Here is a 19,090-nt window from a genome sequence, read left to right on the forward strand (position 1 = left end):
TACAGCTACTGAAAGAGCTCCCCTGAGTTCGGCTGCCAAGTGTCAAATCACATGCAAATGAAGGGAAGATTAGTTACCAACAGGCTCAGCGGCTCGGAAAACTTGCTCCAAATATAAGAATCATGCTTATTCAACCCGACATCGGAGCCGTTTCCACGTTGCTGAGGTAAGTCATGAAATACCTGCCCTCTTTAGGTGGGAATCCTGAGGGGGGGGTTCAGAGCAGCTTCCAGTTCCATTTCCAACATGGCCGACGGCAAAGGGACACGTTAGCAAAAACCTGTTCAATGTAACCGGTGACGTACACATTCGAGTAAAAAGGGACATTTGGTCGTCCTTTTTATACTCACAGAGCGAGCAGAATAACGTCTTACTGGAAGCCTATGGAATATCACGAAGCTATCAGGTCGACCCTCGCTTGAGAAAATACTGCAAGAGTATAGCATGAAGAATTTACATTAATTTATTTTATTTAATGTTTTAGTTCAAATAAGCCTCGAAACAGAAACTTGAGACTGAAAGAAATACTAAATAGAACCCATGTCTGTCTTCTAACTGTCTTTTAGCTCAGTTTTTGGTCTCCACCATGTGTAAAATTTGAAAATCTGATTACATTTTTCATTGTTAACCAGCACATTTTTAGTTCTAAGTTTGTAAGTTGCAAATAATTATAATAAATATGGTAATTTAGATGCAAAAACTATAATTCACTGTACTTATGGAAAAGTATAAAGTATTTATTTTGATTAAAACAGACATTTTGGGTCATATTAATCTTCTCTTCTCTGAAATTAAGTAATTAGAGTAGAAATCCATCAGTTACTGTTATGTAATGAAGATTTTCTCTCGGTCAGGTGGTTTGTTACATCTTTAGAAATATGAATCTGCTTGGTGTGTTTTCCCCGACGGTTAGATTATCGTCACCGCGTCGTATAAAAACGGGACCTCAGGAACAGTGAAAGCAGCTGTTTACCTTGCTGACGTACGGGAGGCGCGCCGGTTTGCTCAGGCCGCAGCGAACAGAAGACGTTCGCTCGCCGGTGCTTATGGAGACAAAGGGAGGCCACCTGCTCATTCAGAACACAGATTAATGTGCAAACATAGAGTCGGGACTTATTAATACCCAGACTTATCAAACAATTTGAAAATTGGACCAGCAACGTCCTGAATTAATCCCAAACAGCTGCTGAAATCTACACAATAATGCAAAGCGGGAACAATCCCTGGATGTCCGTCTGCAGGTCAGACGTTTTAACGAGTCGTCTCTCAGAGCGGAGCCTGGACGTGCTTCCAGTGAGAGTCCAGACTCAAAGGGTCCTGGATCTGTGAAAACGCTCCACCGCGAGGCGTCAGGACACTTCTGCTTTTCCTCCACTTCGCCAACTCCTTCAGCACACCCACACTTTGTCACCGAGGCGCACACACACACACACAGCACGCCATCAGCGGGTTATGTAAGAGAAAATAAATAAATCTGCATGTTAGAATCATGTGTGTTTGGACAAATACTCACATATTTTAGTGATTCGACCAGTCATAGGAAATATTCTTCATTAAAGAATTTCACTCTGGGGTTTTCCTTGGTTTGCTCCTCCCACACCCCTCGGCCTGAGCACTGCATGTTCTCTCACAGTGTGTGAGCACGTTTACCTTCTGAAGTGAGCAACAACCACCGACTGCTGGTATCAGATGAGTAACAAAAAAAAAAAAAAAAAAAAAAGTTGGCTGAGAACTGTGTTCAGAGCAGCAGACGGACTCCGAGGGGCGACGGGCCAAAAGCCGCAGCGCTCTGCTCAGTGATATGGATATCTGCCGCTGCAGCCACTCTATCTGGGTACACTTCGTCAAAACACAGCGGGGCATCCTGAAAACGCTGAATGACGCAATACGGAGCCATTCCAGATCCAGAGTGAAGTTTCTCGACACTGGGAGTCGAAGGTGAAATGAGATCTGCTGCCTCATTTAGAACGATGTCAATCCCTCGGAGGAAGCGGGAGCTATTCTTAAATCTGACCGAAGTGATCGTCACGCAGGTGAATCACCGAGATGCTTCCACAGATCATCTAAATTCACACGTAAGAATTCAAGATTCACGCGTCACGATCCGTCCTGATAAGATCTCTGACTCATTCTGTTCGAGAGAAAAACGCCAAAAAAAAAAAAACCCACGACGTACGTGGAGGAAAGTTGACGAAGAACCGCAGAGGAGGGGAAACCTTCCAGACCGGAGCTGAGGCCCCGTTTACACGACGTTTTGTTGCCTTTAGGGGTCTGTTAACAGTGATCAGAACCATTTCAAGCGCAGCTTTTTGAAAGCGCTCCCACTCCGTCTCCGTGGAAACAGTTTAAAGTGCAACTTTTCTGAAACACTGATGCTGTGGTGCGCAGTTCGTCTGCACATGCTCAGCACAGGAACAGTAACAAAGACCGGCTTCGAGCTTCATACCATCCAGCCCTTCAACATATTACTACTAACTGATAGAAACTTCCTCATCAAGACAAATTTCATTCATATATGTAAAACAACTGGCTTTGTTTTACAACCCGACTATGCAACCTTTCCATTTTTTTATTTTGCTAAATTAGAAGATTATCAACTCATTTGATTCTTTGAGGTCATATTTCTAAGACTCCAAATCTAATTAATAATCAAAGAAGAGACAAAACAGTATTGTTCCTCGTATAAATTTATCTTGTCATCAGGAAAAACATTTTAGTTCGTCTTTTCTTCAGTGATTTTGATATTCAGGAGATCAAACATTGAAAACACACATTTCGTTGTAAACGCTGCGTCGATCTGCATAGATACATTTAAACACTCGGCTGGAGGGACGAGAGGAAAAGCACCATTAGAGGGAGGAAGAGGAAGAGGAGGAGGAGCAGCTACCGAATCTCAGTGAGCAACATCAGCAGGGCTTGCTGCGAGGTAAACTGTCTCAACGGAGAACAAAGACCAGAAAATCCGGCTAAACTTCCACACTGGAGCGTCGAGGGACGCCGAGTTTCCACAAAGTAGTGATTCCGTGGAGGCGATTAGTTCAGGAAGCCTTCGTTAAAGTGATTGTACCTTAAAGCTACGCAAACGTTCAGTAGAGATTTTCTTCTTCACTGCACTGGGCAGTGGTGTCCAAAATCAGGCCTGTGGACCAAAACCGAGCCCGCACCGAGCTCCAATACGGCCCACAAAACCACAACGAGCACATGGGAAAAACATCGATGAACACAATTCTTGAGATCGAACAGAACAATGAGAGCCGGCAGTTCGCAGGTGCGAATCCCGCGGCAGACAGATCGCCACTCTGGCTCCCTGAGCACGACCTTTGACCCCCACTGTCAGGACGGGCAAATGTGGAAAAAGGAATCTTTCCATGGGAATTATTTATTCTGAATCCACGATCCTCCTGGATTCCGACGTCGTCTGCGTCCCGAACAACTTCCGCCTGCGCGACGGGACGAACGCGGCGTCGTTCTTTGGTTTCCAAGCTGCGGCTCTCGGACCGCGACCGGCCTCACGTGGCCAGCTTGTCCGGGTGGCTCTTCAGCTTGTGGAATTTGACGCTGTCCAGCTTCTCGAAGCGCTTGTCGCAGAACTCGCAGGTGAAGTTGTAGTGCGCCTCTGGAGTGTGCTTCTTCATGTGCCAGTTCAGCGAGGCGCGCTGGCGGCACTGGTAGCCGCAGATCTCACACCTGAAGGACGACGGCGGGGGTAAAATAAAAAAAACGGAGAGGATTATGGTTTTTTTTTTTCCCTGATTTTCACATGTAGTGTGTTCATATGTTCATGAGCAGGTTTTGTTTTACTTCCCTCCAAAAGAAATGAACTGAAAGTTCAGTTTTTAAATGTTTTCGAGAGGTCATTTGATGTCAAATTTGTGTAAAGCTCACAGAGATCCTGCTTTATCCAACTCATTTTCTGACTTCATTAGATTTTCATTGTATTTCTTTGTTTCTTCTGCAACATGTCACAGTATCTCATTTTGTTTTTTAATAAACTGCGCAGCAATGTGATGAATGAGTCACTTCAAAGAAAGGAAAGTGTGTTTAATGTGTTCACAAATACTGTGATTAATTCATTAAAAGGGGCAGAGTTATGACCAAAATTTACCAAAAATTCAACCCTGCTGTTGAAAACTGGAGAAGAAAGTGAGATTTAAAAAAAGGAAGAAAAAAAATCAGTAGAAATGATAAATTTTTGTCTCACATCATGAAGACCTTCGATACGTTTAAATCTTTTTTCGATGGTCAGTAACGAAGGAAATTGGACTCAAAGGAAATATTTTGTTGTCATTTCAGTTTTGATCTGAACCAGAAAAAAAATACAAAGCTTTCAGGATCTTATGGGCAAAAAGTACAGATTTGTATGTGGTTTTCTTTGCAGAATATTGCAGAAATTGACAAACAAGAGGAAAAAAAATTGTTATTTTTCCCCCCGTACCAGATACTGAAGGCAGAAAATGACATTTATGTATTCCTCTTCATTATCTTAATGTCTTTTTGCAGTGCGTGTTATTATGTTTGGCAAACTCAGAAAAATAGAACCCCTCGGTGTCTTACTGCAGCGGCGTTTCTCCCGTGTGCGTCCGTCTGTGAACCTCCAGGTGATTCTTGCGTTTGAACGACTTCCCGCACGTCTCACAGATGAAATCTCGGACCCCTGCAGAAGTCAGCAGCTCACGTTAATGCGGCATGGCAGAGATGCTGGGATTGTGTGTGTGTGTGTGTGTGTGTGTGTGTTGGGTGTGTGTGTGTGTGTGTGTGAGCCCACCTGAGTGGATGATCATGTGTCGGTGCAGGTGGTTGGACAGGTAGAACTTCTTGCCGCAGCCGGGGTGCGGGCAGACCTTCGTCCTGCCCTTCCTGTGCACCAGGTTGACGTGGTTCTGCGCAGAGCGGGGGTTCAGTCTCGTGCGCGCTCGCTGCACGAGGAGAACCGCAGACGCTTCCTCACCTGGAAGCTGCTGATGGCCACGTACACCTGGCTGCAGCCTTCGTACGGACAGTGGAACATCTTCAGCATGCCGTCGGCCTCGATGACCGGCCCCCGCCGGCTCCGCTTCGACCTGCCGACACACCCGGTCGGGGGGTTAAACATGAGGCCCGTGGCCCGTCCGGCTGCACAGAGCGGGAGCTGGATCCCGGGGAACCGGGAAGACCAACAGACCTGCTCAGACTCCTCTGCAGCTCCCTGCTGCTGCTCAGCTCCAGAGAACCGACGGCGGGCTGCAGCAGCTGCTTGTCGCTCAAACCTGCAGAGAAACAGAGAGAAAATGATCAAAATGATATTTTTTCTTTCTATGTTTGACCATCAAAATGACTCACTTTGTATTCTTGGGCACCGTTTGTTCATTATTAGTCACTTTGTAGTTTTGTTTTCCAATCTGTCATCACAGAGGCTGTGTTTATATCATTACACATATTTATATTTGGTGTTCTATCATCTGAACCACAAACCAATTACTGATTAAATCATAGAATTTTTTTCAATTGATGAAGGAAAAAGACCAAAAAAAATTTGAAAAGCCAAATTCCATCAAAATGTAATTATTTTATAAGATTGTTAGTTAATTAAACTACACTGAAATACTGTGATAATATGTATATATACTGCTTTCTGCTTTGTCATCTTCAAAAGTAAAAAAATAACCTTCAAATTTTTTTTCACTTGATTTTAATCAATCAGTGTTGAAACTTTCAGTTCCATTTTATTTCCATTTGTCATTCTGATAAGGTTATGATCTTTATTTTTTTGTCTTTTTTGGTTTGTCGTCAAGCTTTGAATGAAACACAAATCTAAAAAATGAATTACATGTTTTAGCTTGATCTATTAGGAAAAAGAAATCTGTTGTTTTTTTCTTAACTTAAACAAAAAAAACCAACTTAAAATATGAAAAAAATCCCCATATTTATATTGTTTTCGATTTATTATTATCACTCTACGTTTGAGTATTCAGTCATATTAAAAAAAATCCCAGCAACATCATCCTGAAATCTGATGCTGTAAATACTGAGCCACTCGATTCGACAGCAGTCAACAAGCAGAATCACGTTCCATCTCCAAATGCAAATGTCGTATGAAAATGAACCATTTCCATAAGTTCTGCAGAAGCATCTCGCCTGTCATGGAGTCGTCGTCCTCCGCTGCGGGGAGTTTGGGCTCCGCCGTGCACACCGGGTTGTAGCTGACGCCTCCGATGACGGTGCAGGTCACCTCCTCCACGCCGCCGCCGCCCATGTTCAGCTGGATTCCCTCCGAGGCCAGAGCCTCGTAGCTCGGCCCCGTGATGATGATGAGCTGGAGGGAAGCCGGGGGAAACGGTGGGAACGTTTGAGAAAAGAAAATAACGGAGGAGCGGATTAAAGAGTTACTGCAACAAGTGAGTACAGAGTAGTTATGAAGACTGACTTTAAATTCGTTTTTATTCGTCATTCAACCAGTAGTTTCCTTTAATTGTGGAGTCCTTTTAGATGAGGGATGTCAAACATAAGGCCTGTGGGCCAAAAGTGGCACACAACAGGCTCAAATAGGTCGTACATTGAGATTGTCGACATTTTCTGTAATAATTCTTCAGTTTTGTGAAATTAAAGACATTTTCATCACACAAAGACATATTTTAATGCAGTGCTGTCAACGATTAAAATGTTTAATCAGATTAATCACGGTGTTGCTGTGGATAAATTTCAATTAATCATTATTACAAGTCATTACCTCTTAATCGTGAGGGAATATATCTGAACCCAATGTGTTTATTAAACACCTTTCAAAGTTCATGTTGACAAATAAAACTTCTTTTTCTCAAAAGAAAAATTAATCCACATTAATGAGACGCTGTTCAGCTTGTTACTGAGACGAACTCTTCTCTTGACATTGAGATTAGAGCTGACAGCTTCTTATTTACATGTCTGAGTCTGAACCCACCGGTCCGACCTGCTCCACTGACCTGCGACCCCTCCAGGGCCGTCCTCTGGTCTGGGATCTCACACCCCGTCACCACGGTCTGCAGCGCCTGGGGGTCGAACAGCTCGGCCTGCTCCTGCATGGGCGGCGGCCCCCCCAGCTCCGGCCGGGCGCCCAGCGGCACGGAGCCGCTCAGGCTCTGCGTCAACACGCCGTCCTCGTCCGCCTTGGCCAGCTGGTCGCTGACGGTCACCGTGACGTAGTCGTGATGGGCGGGCCCCATTTTCCCCTCGCCCCCGTCATTCCCCGGGGTCAGATCTTCAGCCTCCTCCTCCTCGGCGTCCTCCTCCTCGGTGGGGAGGGGGTGGAAGGCGGCGGCGAGCGAGCTCTGCTGCCGCTCCATCTCCAGCTCCATCTCCCACACCGGCGCGTCTTGGCCGGCTCCTCCAGGCTGAGCTGATGCTGCAGAGCTGAGACTTCCTCTCCAGGACTCTCGGTATTATATTGCACATCACAGACATCGTTTTCTCCGACACCTAGAAAGAGACAGATGGATTTACAAGCTGAGCTTCTGCTTAAAAAACAGAAATTTCAGCTTCAACCATGAAGACAAACCTTTGCAGTGTTTCTTGGCTTCTTTCCTCCTCTTCCTGGTCGCTGCGCCTTGACCCACCGACCCGTCCGTCTTCGCAGCTGACTCTCCGTCGCCGTCCCCGCCGGCGGAGTCCTCGTGCTCCGAGTCGCTGGCCTCCCGCGGCGGCGGGACGAGGTACTGCACGAAGGAGTGCTTGGAGTCGCACTGCCAGATGGCGGCGGTGGAGAAGCTGTAGTGCGGCTCCAGGGCTCTGAGCTGCGGCTCGTGCGGGCAGGACCGCGAGTGCTCCTGGTACCAGCACACCAAACTCTGGAGGCTCGACACCTGCGGCTTGCTGCCTGTGGGCGCAAAACAAGAAGCATGTGACAGTTTCTGAATCTACATGGAAATCAATTTGGCAGACTTGAATCTCTGGTGAATTATTCGTTAACCCTGACAGCACAGCTTTGAGGCTGGTTTGGAGCCTCATGTGTGCTGGTTTTGGCCCATGGGCCTTATATTTGACACTCTCAGTGTCAAACATAAACATATGAAAATATCTGGAAAAAAAAAATGGACAAAATGACTTATATGAATGAAAATATTTACTAACTGAAGCCAGTAGGAGCACAAACCTGCTTTCTGCTTTACTGAGACTTCGGGTCCAGTTTTCTTCCTGCAACACAGATTTGTGCAGGTGAGGAGGAGAACAACAATCATACTAATATTTTTATAAGAGCACATATCAAGCTTGTTGAATCGCCAGTGTGTGAGAATAAATATTGCCTCATAACATAACAAGTACTGAGACTATTATATAAACATAAACCTAAAACAGTAAATAATGTATTTCCTGCACTCATCAATAGAATTTTTTTTTTTTTTTTTTTTTTTTACAAAATACGATGCTTTTAAAACAATTTCTTTGTCATATCAAACCAACCAGGAACACTCAGTTACACTCAGCAGGAACATCTATGGAATATATTCCTAACATTACGAATGTCTTTTGAATTTCTGCTTGCAGTGAAGGCAAACACAAGCAGACACGCCCACTGATCAATACAGACAGCTGCCATCTGACCAGGGCATCATAACTTAGCCCTTCGGCTCTGTTTGATCGGCCCGCAGGGCGTCACAGCCAAACTGACTGCTTAAAATGGTCAAAATGTGTTTGTTGTTGTCCATTTTTGCATCACTGATTGCTGTACGCATACTGTGTCTGGCAGAACAAAGAATTGTTACCTTACAAATTTGGTGGTTCAGTGAAATAAAATAAATGAAAATACATTTTATTTTACTGAACATGGAATTTTTGATGAAAAAAGTCTGCCAGCCAGACAGGAAAGACAGAAAAAACTGGTGTAGAGAACAATAACACAGAAATTCTGACAAAAGTTAAAAAAAAACTCCAATACGGTTTTATTAGCTCTCTCAGGGTATGTATGTATGTATTTTGCAATTGCACTGTTCACTATATTTATACCTGAACTTGCATTTTTTAATATTCCGTGCTTGCACTATTCTGTGTATTTTATATTTGCAGTTTTTCATATGTCAAGTTTTCTGTTTCGTGTGCGCATCTCTGTGACGGCTGCTAACAGCACTGAACTTCTCCACTGTGAGATGAAAATGAAGCCATATCTCATCAGAAACAATGTTTGCATGTGATTTTGCAAAACGTGCAAATTCAGTTTGCACAGTGTTCATCGTGCAGATTGCTCTGTGCAATTTGCTTCATGCAGAACAATGATCAGTGCACGAGGACCTGACAGAGCCCATCACACTTCTTGTGAACACATTCCGGTGCTTCGTGTCCTGTCCTACCCGCTGTACTCCTGCCTGTACTTCTCTCCGTACGTGGAGTTGAGCAGGATCAGGTACTCCGCCAGCCCGGCGTCGCTCAGGCTCGTCCGCCGCCGGAGCTCGCTCCATAGCTTGTGCGACTCTCCGAGGTAAACCCGCCTCACGTCGTACTTCTTCCGGGACTCGAGGCGCCTCTGAGCTCGGTCGGAGTCGGTGAGCCTCGGCCGCCCCCTGCAGCGCCTCAGAGCGTCCTTCCCTCGGTCCTCGGCTGGAGAAACGTCCAGAGGACCGTGCAGCTCCGCCGGGCGGTGCGCCATCTTGGCCCTGACAGCTGATACATGCCGGAAGTCGTGACGGACCTAACAGGAAGCGCCAATAAAAATGTGGTTTGAGATTGTCTGCTCCAACACTGGAGGTTTAAAAATTTTATGGGAGTTAAATGAACGTATCCATTTGTCCCAGGTGAATATGGGGGATAATAAAACTCTGCAAAAATCGAGGCGGAACTTTCGAGTTTGATAAATGTTTCTCACGAACATTACTATATTCCATGTAAACACACAGAAAAGCTAAGTCCCGCCCTCCTTCACACCTGATTGGCTACATTGAGACGTACTGTTTTGTAATTGGTCATTTACTTATAAAGTCATCCAATCACAGACAGAGTGAGGTGGTCCCTCTGTAGCTTATTTCGCGGGAAGCATGACTGTAAACATTGACTTATAGCACTAGAAAAAAGGCGAAAAACGATCAAAAAGACGAGACATGACTGACATTTTAACACTTGTTTTCAGGGCGTTTATGTCCCAAACGAGTGTAAAGAAGGAGGCTTCGCCACAGGGTGCATACAGCGCTCTAGTGGTGGGGGATCGAGAGATCAGCCGCTCCGTGTTGCTTCTGGCAGCCGTGACAGCTGCCTCGGAAATGGGGATTAAAGTGGTGTTCTTCACCCAGAGTCAGATCCAGAGCCTGCCAGTGTCCCTGCAGAGGTGTGTGCCCAGCCTGAGTCCAGAGAGTTTAAAGGTACGCTTCATTACCATTTTTTTTTCTTGAACTACAGACCAGGAGTTCCTGATTTGAATTGGCTTGTGTCTTAAAATTACACTACATATCAGTTATTGCTCATTGTATTTGTGATTTTAGATCTAAAATAAATGACGTAAAGTTTATTCACTCATCGAAATAGATTAGGTTGACATAAAAAGTCCTCAAAACTGTAACTCTGTTGAATATTCATCCTTGTATTGTGTAGGCCAATCATCGTTGATGGGCCCACAGCCCTGGGAAAACACTAACAGTGAAGTCCATTTGTTGTAACTATTTATTTCTCTGTTTTTTTGGGGAAGAAAATTAGGTTCTCGTATCCCAGAACTTTGGAGGAGCTTCTCCTTCAGGTGGCGAGCCTCCATGAGTCCCCTCACATCAGCCCCACGCCTCCCTCCCTGATCATCGTGGACAGACTGGAGAGCTTCCTGCGAGGCTCCAGAGCTGGATCTGACAGTGGCCTCCACCCAGGAGAGCAGTCCAGCACCGCCCACATCTCTGCACTGCTGAGCGACACCACCGCCTTCCTCTCACATGTCCTGGAGCAGCGGGGCTCCAGCTCGGGCCCTTGCCGCCTCATCGCCTCGTACCTCTCGGAAGAGGACGCGCCACCGGGCGGCGGCAACGCCTACGCCTCTGACCCCATCCTGGACGTCCTGGACCGGTACTTCCAGGTACGCTGCACGCTGGACCAGGACCGGGGGTACGAGGCTGCTGCGGCCGGAGTACAGGAGGTGTGGCACATTTATCTCTCCGGGAGGGGCATCACCGAGGCCGGCGAGGGGGAGGATGGGATGGGTGTGGTGCAAGAGTGGCAGCTCTTCGTTTCTCCCGACGGACTCATGGAGTTTCAATTAGTGTGAAAGAACTGAATCAATGGAAAGAAGCTTCACATATTTACCTCAAATACCGAAATCTACTGTCAGGTATCAGTTCATAAGCAAATGTTTCAGTTGTAAAAGTTTCTTGAGGTACAGAGGTTGGTCACATACATATTTATTTACATGAACGTAAAGGAATTTGATGTGGTTTCTGGAATTTTTCTTGCTTTTTCAAACTGAAATAAAAATATACTTTATATATGAGACAGGTTCTGATCTTGAATTCATTGATATCACTGCTTTAAGTGTCAGACAGAAACCAAGAAAGTAGTTGATTTAAGAGAAATGGAGTCAGGATGAAAAATACTACTTTATTCATTTATATTAAAGTCAAAACAATCAAACACCAACTTGGAAAGTTGTATATCAGCTACAATTTCAAGAGTAACAAATGCAAACAAGCATAAAAAGCATGAATATAAAATTTGGAGTTAAGTGTTCTAAATCTAAGTGTTCTGTCTTGTAATAAAAGTGAATAACGACTACAGTGAGAATGAGTATTGCATTAAATCTGTAATTCACAGTCTACAGTAGAAGTTATGTGACTTCATGGAATTCAGGACTTTGTGTTGATTTGAGTGTTCTTTCAATAATCGTGATTAGATATGAAAGTCAGAAGTTAAAGTTTTATATACAAATACAGTGAGTTTCAGAATTGGAAAAAAATACGGAAAAAATAAGGCTGTAGATGTCCAGTCACTGTTTGAAAGGGTTAAAATGATCATATTTTTTTATTTACAAATCCCACCAAAAGACACAAAACCAACAATTCAGCCACCTTTTGACTTCCCTGTTTGTAACTTTAGAGTAAATTTTTAATGAAGCTCTTTAGCGATTTGAGAGACTTTAATTAAGTCGAAGTTAATTATAGACTTTTGAGTCTATTTTTTATTCACAGATTAAAATGTAGATTATTCTACAGTGGTGTTCACACTTGTGCTGCAGGTCTGGTCACAAAAAGCTTTGTTTTAATCTTATTTACTTTGTTTTCCTTTCAGTATTTCTAAAATTGAATAATTGTGTAACACAGCTTCCACAACAATGCTGTAGGCCTATATCTGTTATATCTGTTACACTTGATATCCGATGTTTGTTGGATTATCGTGGTGTGATTCCCAACAGCTGGCAAAATGTGTCAAACAGGTGCAATAATTCTTTAACAAGCACATCAATGAGGTTAATTCAGGCAGATACACCAATTCTGAAACCCGTCTCCATCTGTGTTTGGTTCTTCAGTGTGTGCACCATTCAGACTTCATACTGTGTTACAATTTTTTCATAAGCCCATCAAGTCATTAACTATAAAAGAGCGGGCGATCTTAACATCCTTACCAGGATTCATTTAACCAGACCAAACATGACGAGCTCGAACACCGACGATAGTCCGATACTTTCGGTCAACGTTTTGCCTCGTGCCATTATCATATTGGAAATTTTAAACTAAGGATGTTCCCCTTTGACTCAGATGTGGCTCGATGCCTGGATGATAAACAGGTACTGCTCTCAGGAAGGTTGGAATTATTGTTGGTTTCAGTCTATTTGTAATATTTATGGAACAAACTCTCCAATAGCCCCTTTAATTGGTTCATGGCCAGAATGTCTTTGACGCTTCCTTTTGCCAACATGCCTGATTTAAATCAGGAGCTCTACAACCTCCATTCATTCCAATGAGGGTTGTTGGAAAAGGAGACACTTGGAGTACTGTAACCCATGAGATGCTCAGGGTGGAGGATTGAGAAACATATCAGAAAAACAAGAAAGTGTTTTGTCGAAAATAAACATCTAACAGAAGTAATTACATCTCATTCTGGAAACACAGAGCTCATCTCCTCATCGTAAAGCTAAGATTCACGCTGGAATCTGCAGCGTACGATGCTGATGGTTCGAAATGCAAACCTTTGCTTTGAATATCCGTATCGGTCGTCAGTCATAGCTGCCGTTTCTTGTTTGGTGTCCTGCACACATCAGGGACTTTGAGCTTTGGCCTTGGTATCAGTCCGCTCTCTGGTTCTTTTTTCTAAACAGTTGATGAGGGTCCACGCTCCCCACTTCGCCCCCATCACCTCTGGTTACCGCCTCAGCTCTCAGGCGTCATGGTGCACAGGGTACTGCCTTGGCAGAAAGTTTCTTCTCTGTGCAGGGATCTCATTCTTGTAGTCGTTGGCATAAACGACCACTTTCCCGATGTCGTCGACCCGACTCATGGGGCTGTAATCCATAGAGACCCCCGAGTCCGCCACCGCCATGTAGGTGTACCCGGGGTCTTTGGACAGCCAGGCGTGGTTCGGGTACTCGAAGCTGGACTGTGACGAGAGCCGGCCTGACCCAGAGCTCTGCTGCACGGACCCCAGGTCGGAGTGGGATTCGCACAGCGTTGCCTTTTTCCCGGCGAAGAGCACCTCGAGGGGTAGGTTCTCCTCGAAGATGTTGTCCAGGTGCTCGTCCTCGCCGCGGTTGTTGCCGTTGAGGGTGACGTAGGCGTCGTGAGACTCCAGCAGGGAGGACTGGGAGCGGGGGACGGGGTGCTGGTGCAGTCCCCTCAAGCGGTCCATCAGCCAGGGGTCATGCGTTGTGGGTCTCCACCCGTCTGACAGACCCGAATCACCCCTCTCCAGCGGCGCGCGTTCATCCAGCCCTTTCCTTGCATCCTTATCATCTTTCCTGCCGCCCGTCGAAGCCCGAGAGATCTTGGGCGGCAGAGGCGGGGAGGACAGGTCGGGGCAAACGCTGAGTTCTGAGAGCACCTCCAGAGGAGAGGGGCATTCCTCCGAGTAGACGGAAGCTGGAGTCAGCCAGAAGCCTCCATTGGTGTGGCCCAACCACTCCTGAGCACAGAGACGGCAAAGAATCACATTAATCTGACAATTTAAAGCAATTTAAGTGTCAACTCCTGACCCTGGAGGGCCGCTGCCTCACATATTTCTAATGCCTCCTTCCTCCACCACACCTGGATCTAAAGAATGTGACTTCACTATCCTGGCCTTCTACAACCAGGTTTGTTGGACCAGGGACACATCAGAAACACGCAGGAACAAGAATCCACACCTCAGCTGGACTCACCTCAAAGTCTCCTTCATAAACACTAAAAAGACCTTGAAATTTGCCGTCAGGAGTTGGAATGGTGGGCCAAAGCTTCTTTGTTATTAACCTGAAAAGGAGCACACGTTGAGAATTTTGCCGGGAAAAACTTGACGCGCTTCTTTGATCTTGATTAACGGACCTTTGGAACGACAGGAGCATCGCGACGGACAGCAGGAGGAGGATGAAGGAGATGATGAGCATCAGGGACAGGATGAGCGGGTCAAGCTCTGGAAGAGGCACAAAATAACAATAATGTAACTCAACATCTTGGGTTTGTAGATCCTCCTCCGTACGTCGCATGATCATGAGCCCACCTGCCGGCAGAGTCTGCATGAACACCGGGTCACTCCAGGCGCTCCAGTAGCCGCTGTAGCTGATCCCGTCCAGCTTCACACGGACTTGTACTCTGTACTTGGTGCTGGCTTGCAGGCCTCTGAGGATCACCTGCGAGCTGGCCCGCGCATCTTTCACCTGCGAGACAGCGGCGACTGAATCCTCACAGCTTCTCCCGAGAAACAAACCCGTCGCAGTAAGACGGTTCAAACGGCGGCCGTACCTGCTTGGCTTGGCCGTCCGCGGGGCCGTAGAGGATCTCGTACATCATGCTGTCGTCCATGTACTTGAGAGGAGGGGGGATCCAGCTGACGTTCAGCTGGCCCTGCTGGCTCGTGCTTCTCACCGTCACATTGGCAGGAGGGTCCAGGAGCACTGAGAGACCGACGGACAGGAGATCGTTTCGTTATGAAGGACGTCGCAGCAAACAGCCCGTATAGAGACACTTCTTAGAGTTGGCGTCGTACAAAATGTATCCAGAAGTAGAAGAGTTTTCCCTGTTCTAATTTCCATGATTTTTAGAATAGTTATTTTAATATCGTATCCACTGTTCTTGGATTCAGGATTCCCAGTGCCTCTGTTGTTTTCACACCTGCACAAAAATATATAATCGCTTGTAACGTCCTTACAGCAAGACGTCTATGTTGTTCTGGAAATTGGAGAATTATCCGTCAGTCTCACAGAGGCTGAGGGACACAATGCTCGCTCTAACACTTAAGAAAAATAAATATACTGTTAGGTTAGAGGGTGTACGAACAAGTTTCTCCACAAACAGCATCCGTTTATTTCTTATTTCAAAGGTTTGCATGTTTTCCCCCAATTGAACATGTTCCTGTTTCTGGACTTTGATATATAAGTAACCTTTTTCTTTTTAATTGTTGATAAAGTGATACTGAGCCAGATCTGACGGTGAGTTTTCAGAGTTTTTTTCTTCATTATGATTAAATAAATTAAAATTCTAATGTTGTATTAATTGTTGCAACGCTCAACTGAGACACAGGGCTGCATGTTTAAAATGTAAAATCACCACTAAGACAAATTTCTTGGTAAACTTATTAAAGAAAATGTTTTTATTTTTTATTTTTTTTTGTGGCTCTCCATATTTTTTGAAGCGGTTTCCTGTTTTTTAGAGTAAATCAGGTAGCACTAAGCTGAGAGACTGAACCACAGAGTTCAGCTGGCTGCACCAAAACAAAGCTTGGCCTGACAGCAGAGGACTCACAGACGAGGTCGACCATGAGGCTGCGGTTGTGGATCATCATCCCCTCGCGGTGAACTTCGATGTCCATCTGGACGAACATCTGAGTCCGGTCCAGGTGGCAGACGAAGTGTCTCTTCCCGCCGGACGCGGGGACGACCCTCAGCGGACACCTGCTGCTGTTCTCATTCCTGCTCAGGGACACAAGAAGAGGAAGAGAAGGAGGGGTGAAGCAGCTTTTACACTCAACACTGAAGGTTTCAACTTCTGAATTCTTCCTCTCCATTGTTTCTACTTTGGGTTCAGAAATAGAACAGTCCCCACTGTGTGTGCCAGGCTGTCTCCATGTGTTTTTCCTGTTTTGGACTTGTCCGTCAGCTGGAGTTGGATTCAGAGGCTGGATGTGAACGGGGGACTCACTGGTAGGCGTATGTGAAGGTGTACTGATCCACAGAGCCGGCCCTCTCCTCATCTTCCTCCCAGAAGCACGTGAAGTCATTCTTGCTTTCAGCGAAGCATTTTGGGTTTTCTGGCTCCTCTCTCAGCAGGATGGAGGCTGAAGGAGTGAAATGAGTTGGCAAAGAGACAACATGAGGGGCCCATGTGGAGGAATTTGACACTATCTGAATAAAAACACTTGTTATCTTAGATAAAAGTTCAACCCAGTTTTTTCTCATGTTTAGATTTATTTTTTTTTATATTCTCAGATTTTTCTGTTCTTAATCAGTCACTCTAGTTGCATTTTATATATCAACTGATTTAACTGTCGAATTTAAGTTTGGAAGAAAGCAGAAAACTCATCCAACCTTTCGTCTCGAAGTCCCGCGCGCTCTGGACGACGCACGCAGGTCGCGCGCCCCAGAAGACGAGAAAAAGAGCCACCAGCAGCCGGTTCAAGTGATCACATGTCATCCTTTTGTCTTCTCTGAGGCCAGAAAAAGACTCCGGATCGCTGCCGTGGTCCACCTTGCATCACTGAACGACAACCTGTTCACAAACACGGCCGCCGCTGCAGCTCTCGCCCGCCTGATTGGAGAAGGGGGGGGGGGGGGGGGGGGGGGGGGGGGGCGCTTGTTGTGTGTGTGTGTGTGTGTTTTTTTTTTTTTTTTTGGATGTGCCGGGGTATAATGCAACGCGGTTGCGCGCCTGCTGCGGAGCGATAAGGCGCACGGTCGAGGTGTTTACGTCCTCCAAAAAAAGTGAGTGGTTGAGTAAAAGAGGTGGGGCAACAGAAACGTGGCGCAAAGTTTGTGAATGTGTTGATGGGCGTGAAAGGCGCGCGCTCACGGATGCATATGGTTCAAAATTGGACATGCGGTGCGTAAAAGCGCACCAGATGGATGAACAGAAGGATAAATGGATGCACAGAAGAATTGATAGATAGATGGATGCATATATGAATATTTATATACAAAGATGAATAGACAGATGGATAGATAGATTTATAGATAGATTTAAAAAAAAAATTAATCCCTGCTCGTGCGCACATAACGGAAACCGCACTCACTCATACTGTAAGAAGCGGATCTCAAACGGTTTCTTATCTGTGCGCTGCACCCGCGCACTTTCCTCACTCTGCCAGCATTATCAGAGCTGGAAGGCAACTCTGCTTCTCCCCCCGCGATAAGGACGGGGCTCCTGTCCACAGCCGCCCTTCTCCGCTCAGTTTCAATACAAGTCAGCGCGTCTCAGCACGACTGGCCAAGCGGCTGAGGCAGCCTGACCAGCAGCGGAACGGTGATCAATGCCAAGGATGGCTGATTTGAGTTCTTGGATCCGCTGAGCTAAAATCTAAATCACTCTCTTTTTGAAGTGCTAAATCAGTAAATGTTTGGAAATGGAGCCGAGTCCCTGCAGAAGCGGCACTGACCGTGGAAACGGGAACCAGAGGTTGAGGAAACGTGAAAACAATGTCAAAGTGGTTAAAAAAAACGGACTTAATGGATCCTAAACATGGTCAATGATTGGCTTCACTGCACTCCTTTTTAGAATGAATACATCTTTTATTTCCATGTACACACACTCAAATACATTCAATTTATCCTTGTTTATAAGATGCGCTTTTTAGACAACACTTTCATCCGACGTTTTAAACAGAACAAAAAAGGAGCAAACTGATCTAAATGGATGCAACATACAGAGAGAGAGAGAGCAGACATCCCACAGTGAGAGGTCTGGATGCTGCAGAGAGCGTCGGATGAAGCAGAGTTTCAGACTGGACGCAGGCAGGCGCTTCTCTATGCACATAAATATGGATTCAAGCAGCAGCCGCAACTTTTTCTTTTCCATCTTTACTAAAACAATGGCAGACTTCATGCTCCACACACCTCTGGATGCAGGTCTAACACTCAAGAAACTGCAAAAAAAAAAAAGACTTCGTTACGCTTGGCCCCCACCGTCCAGCTCTAAAGCTCAGATATGAGTAAAACTATCACCGTTCAGCAGCACACACTGGCAGCAGAGATAGGTGAGCGCAGGCCTGCGAGCCAACTGACCACTCACTGTGTGTGACTCAAATCCAGCCCGGAGCCAACGTGAAACTGTTACTGCAAACCGACAGCGAGCTCGTGGACGGCGACGCTCCAATCCCAAGCACAGCAGCCCGAACCAAACATGACGCGTTTTCAGGACAACTTGTGATGAAAAAGTTGTGTAAAAATGTAACTAACAGGATAGAAAAGCACAAAGACTCATGTCAGACATCCAAACTGAAAGGTGCAGCAGAATTTGGTGGTGTGAAGCTTTTGAGTTTGCGGAAAGCGATGTGTTTTAAAGATGTTTGGACGGATTCGATAATGGACTAGAATTTAAATGTTAAGTGAAAAGCAGTCAGAAACAAGAGCTCCCAGTGAGGCTCAGTCCTCAGACACTAAGTATGAACGACCACACAGACAAAACGTGGACAATAAAGATTGATCATGAAAAGACTTCGGGGAATTTCATCATCTGATGAAAATTTTATGATCCAAAAGTTCTGAAGATGAAAAAAATGTATATTCAAATTGACAAAAGTCAAACCTTAAATGAACACAATTGAAGACTTTTACTACAATATCTGTAAATGTGTGACAGGATGATGAATGTCTGATGCTCTGCAGGAATCCGATAAAGTTCTGAATGTTTCACACAACAGAAATGGCCTGAAAGTTATGATTATGAGGAGAATCCATCCTTAATCTTTAGCGGTGATCAGATATGATTTATTTGGTTGAACAGAAAAAACCAAAAAACACAAAACAAGTGGCAGACATGAAGCTGCTACTTTAGGTAGATTTTGT

At 45.4% G+C, this 19,090-nt stretch overlaps 3 protein-coding genes across 4 annotated transcripts; 1 reads left to right on the forward strand and 2 right to left on the reverse strand.

The window, feature by feature from the left end:
* Positions 1-2,675: 2,675 nt before the first annotated feature.
* Positions 2,676-9,691, reverse strand: znf653 (zinc finger protein 653). The gene is given in 11 exon segments (XM_030089079.1): positions 2,676-3,687; positions 4,555-4,654; positions 4,766-4,880; positions 4,949-5,060; positions 5,162-5,246; positions 6,115-6,292; positions 6,939-7,327; positions 7,330-7,431; positions 7,511-7,828; positions 8,105-8,145; positions 9,297-9,691. Coding segments are annotated over 11 exon segments (1,914 nt in total). The 5' UTR covers positions 9,593-9,691; the 3' UTR covers positions 2,676-3,509.
* Positions 6,283-11,536, forward strand: swsap1 (SWIM-type zinc finger 7 associated protein 1). 2 transcript variants are annotated; one of them, XM_030089083.1, is made up of 3 exons: positions 6,283-6,374; positions 10,070-10,298; positions 10,622-11,536. In XM_030089083.1, the coding sequence occupies exons 2-3, from the start codon at positions 10,077-10,079 to the stop codon at positions 11,180-11,182; spliced, it is 783 nt and encodes a 260-aa protein (XP_029944943.1). In that variant the 5' UTR covers positions 6,283-6,374; positions 10,070-10,076; the 3' UTR covers positions 11,183-11,536. The 2 variants fall into 2 exon arrangements, with proteins under 2 accessions (XP_029944943.1, XP_029944941.1); XM_030089081.1 differs by lacking the exon at positions 6,283-6,374 and having other exon boundaries at positions 10,024-10,298.
* Positions 11,492-18,968, reverse strand: epor (erythropoietin receptor). The gene is made up of 8 exons (XM_030089080.1): positions 16,619-18,968; positions 16,233-16,368; positions 15,837-16,003; positions 14,838-14,989; positions 14,596-14,752; positions 14,421-14,508; positions 14,261-14,348; positions 11,492-14,025 (listed from the first exon to the last, which is right to left on the reverse strand). The coding sequence occupies exons 1-8, from the start codon at positions 16,722-16,724 to the stop codon at positions 13,285-13,287; spliced, it is 1,635 nt and encodes a 544-aa protein (XP_029944940.1). The 5' UTR covers positions 16,725-18,968; the 3' UTR covers positions 11,492-13,284.
* Positions 18,969-19,090: the final 122 nt, after the last annotated feature.

Source organism: Salarias fasciatus, chromosome 4 (genome assembly GCF_902148845.1).
Source record: "Salarias fasciatus chromosome 4, fSalaFa1.1, whole genome shotgun sequence".
NCBI lineage: Eukaryota > Metazoa > Chordata > Actinopteri > Blenniiformes > Blenniidae > Salarias > Salarias fasciatus.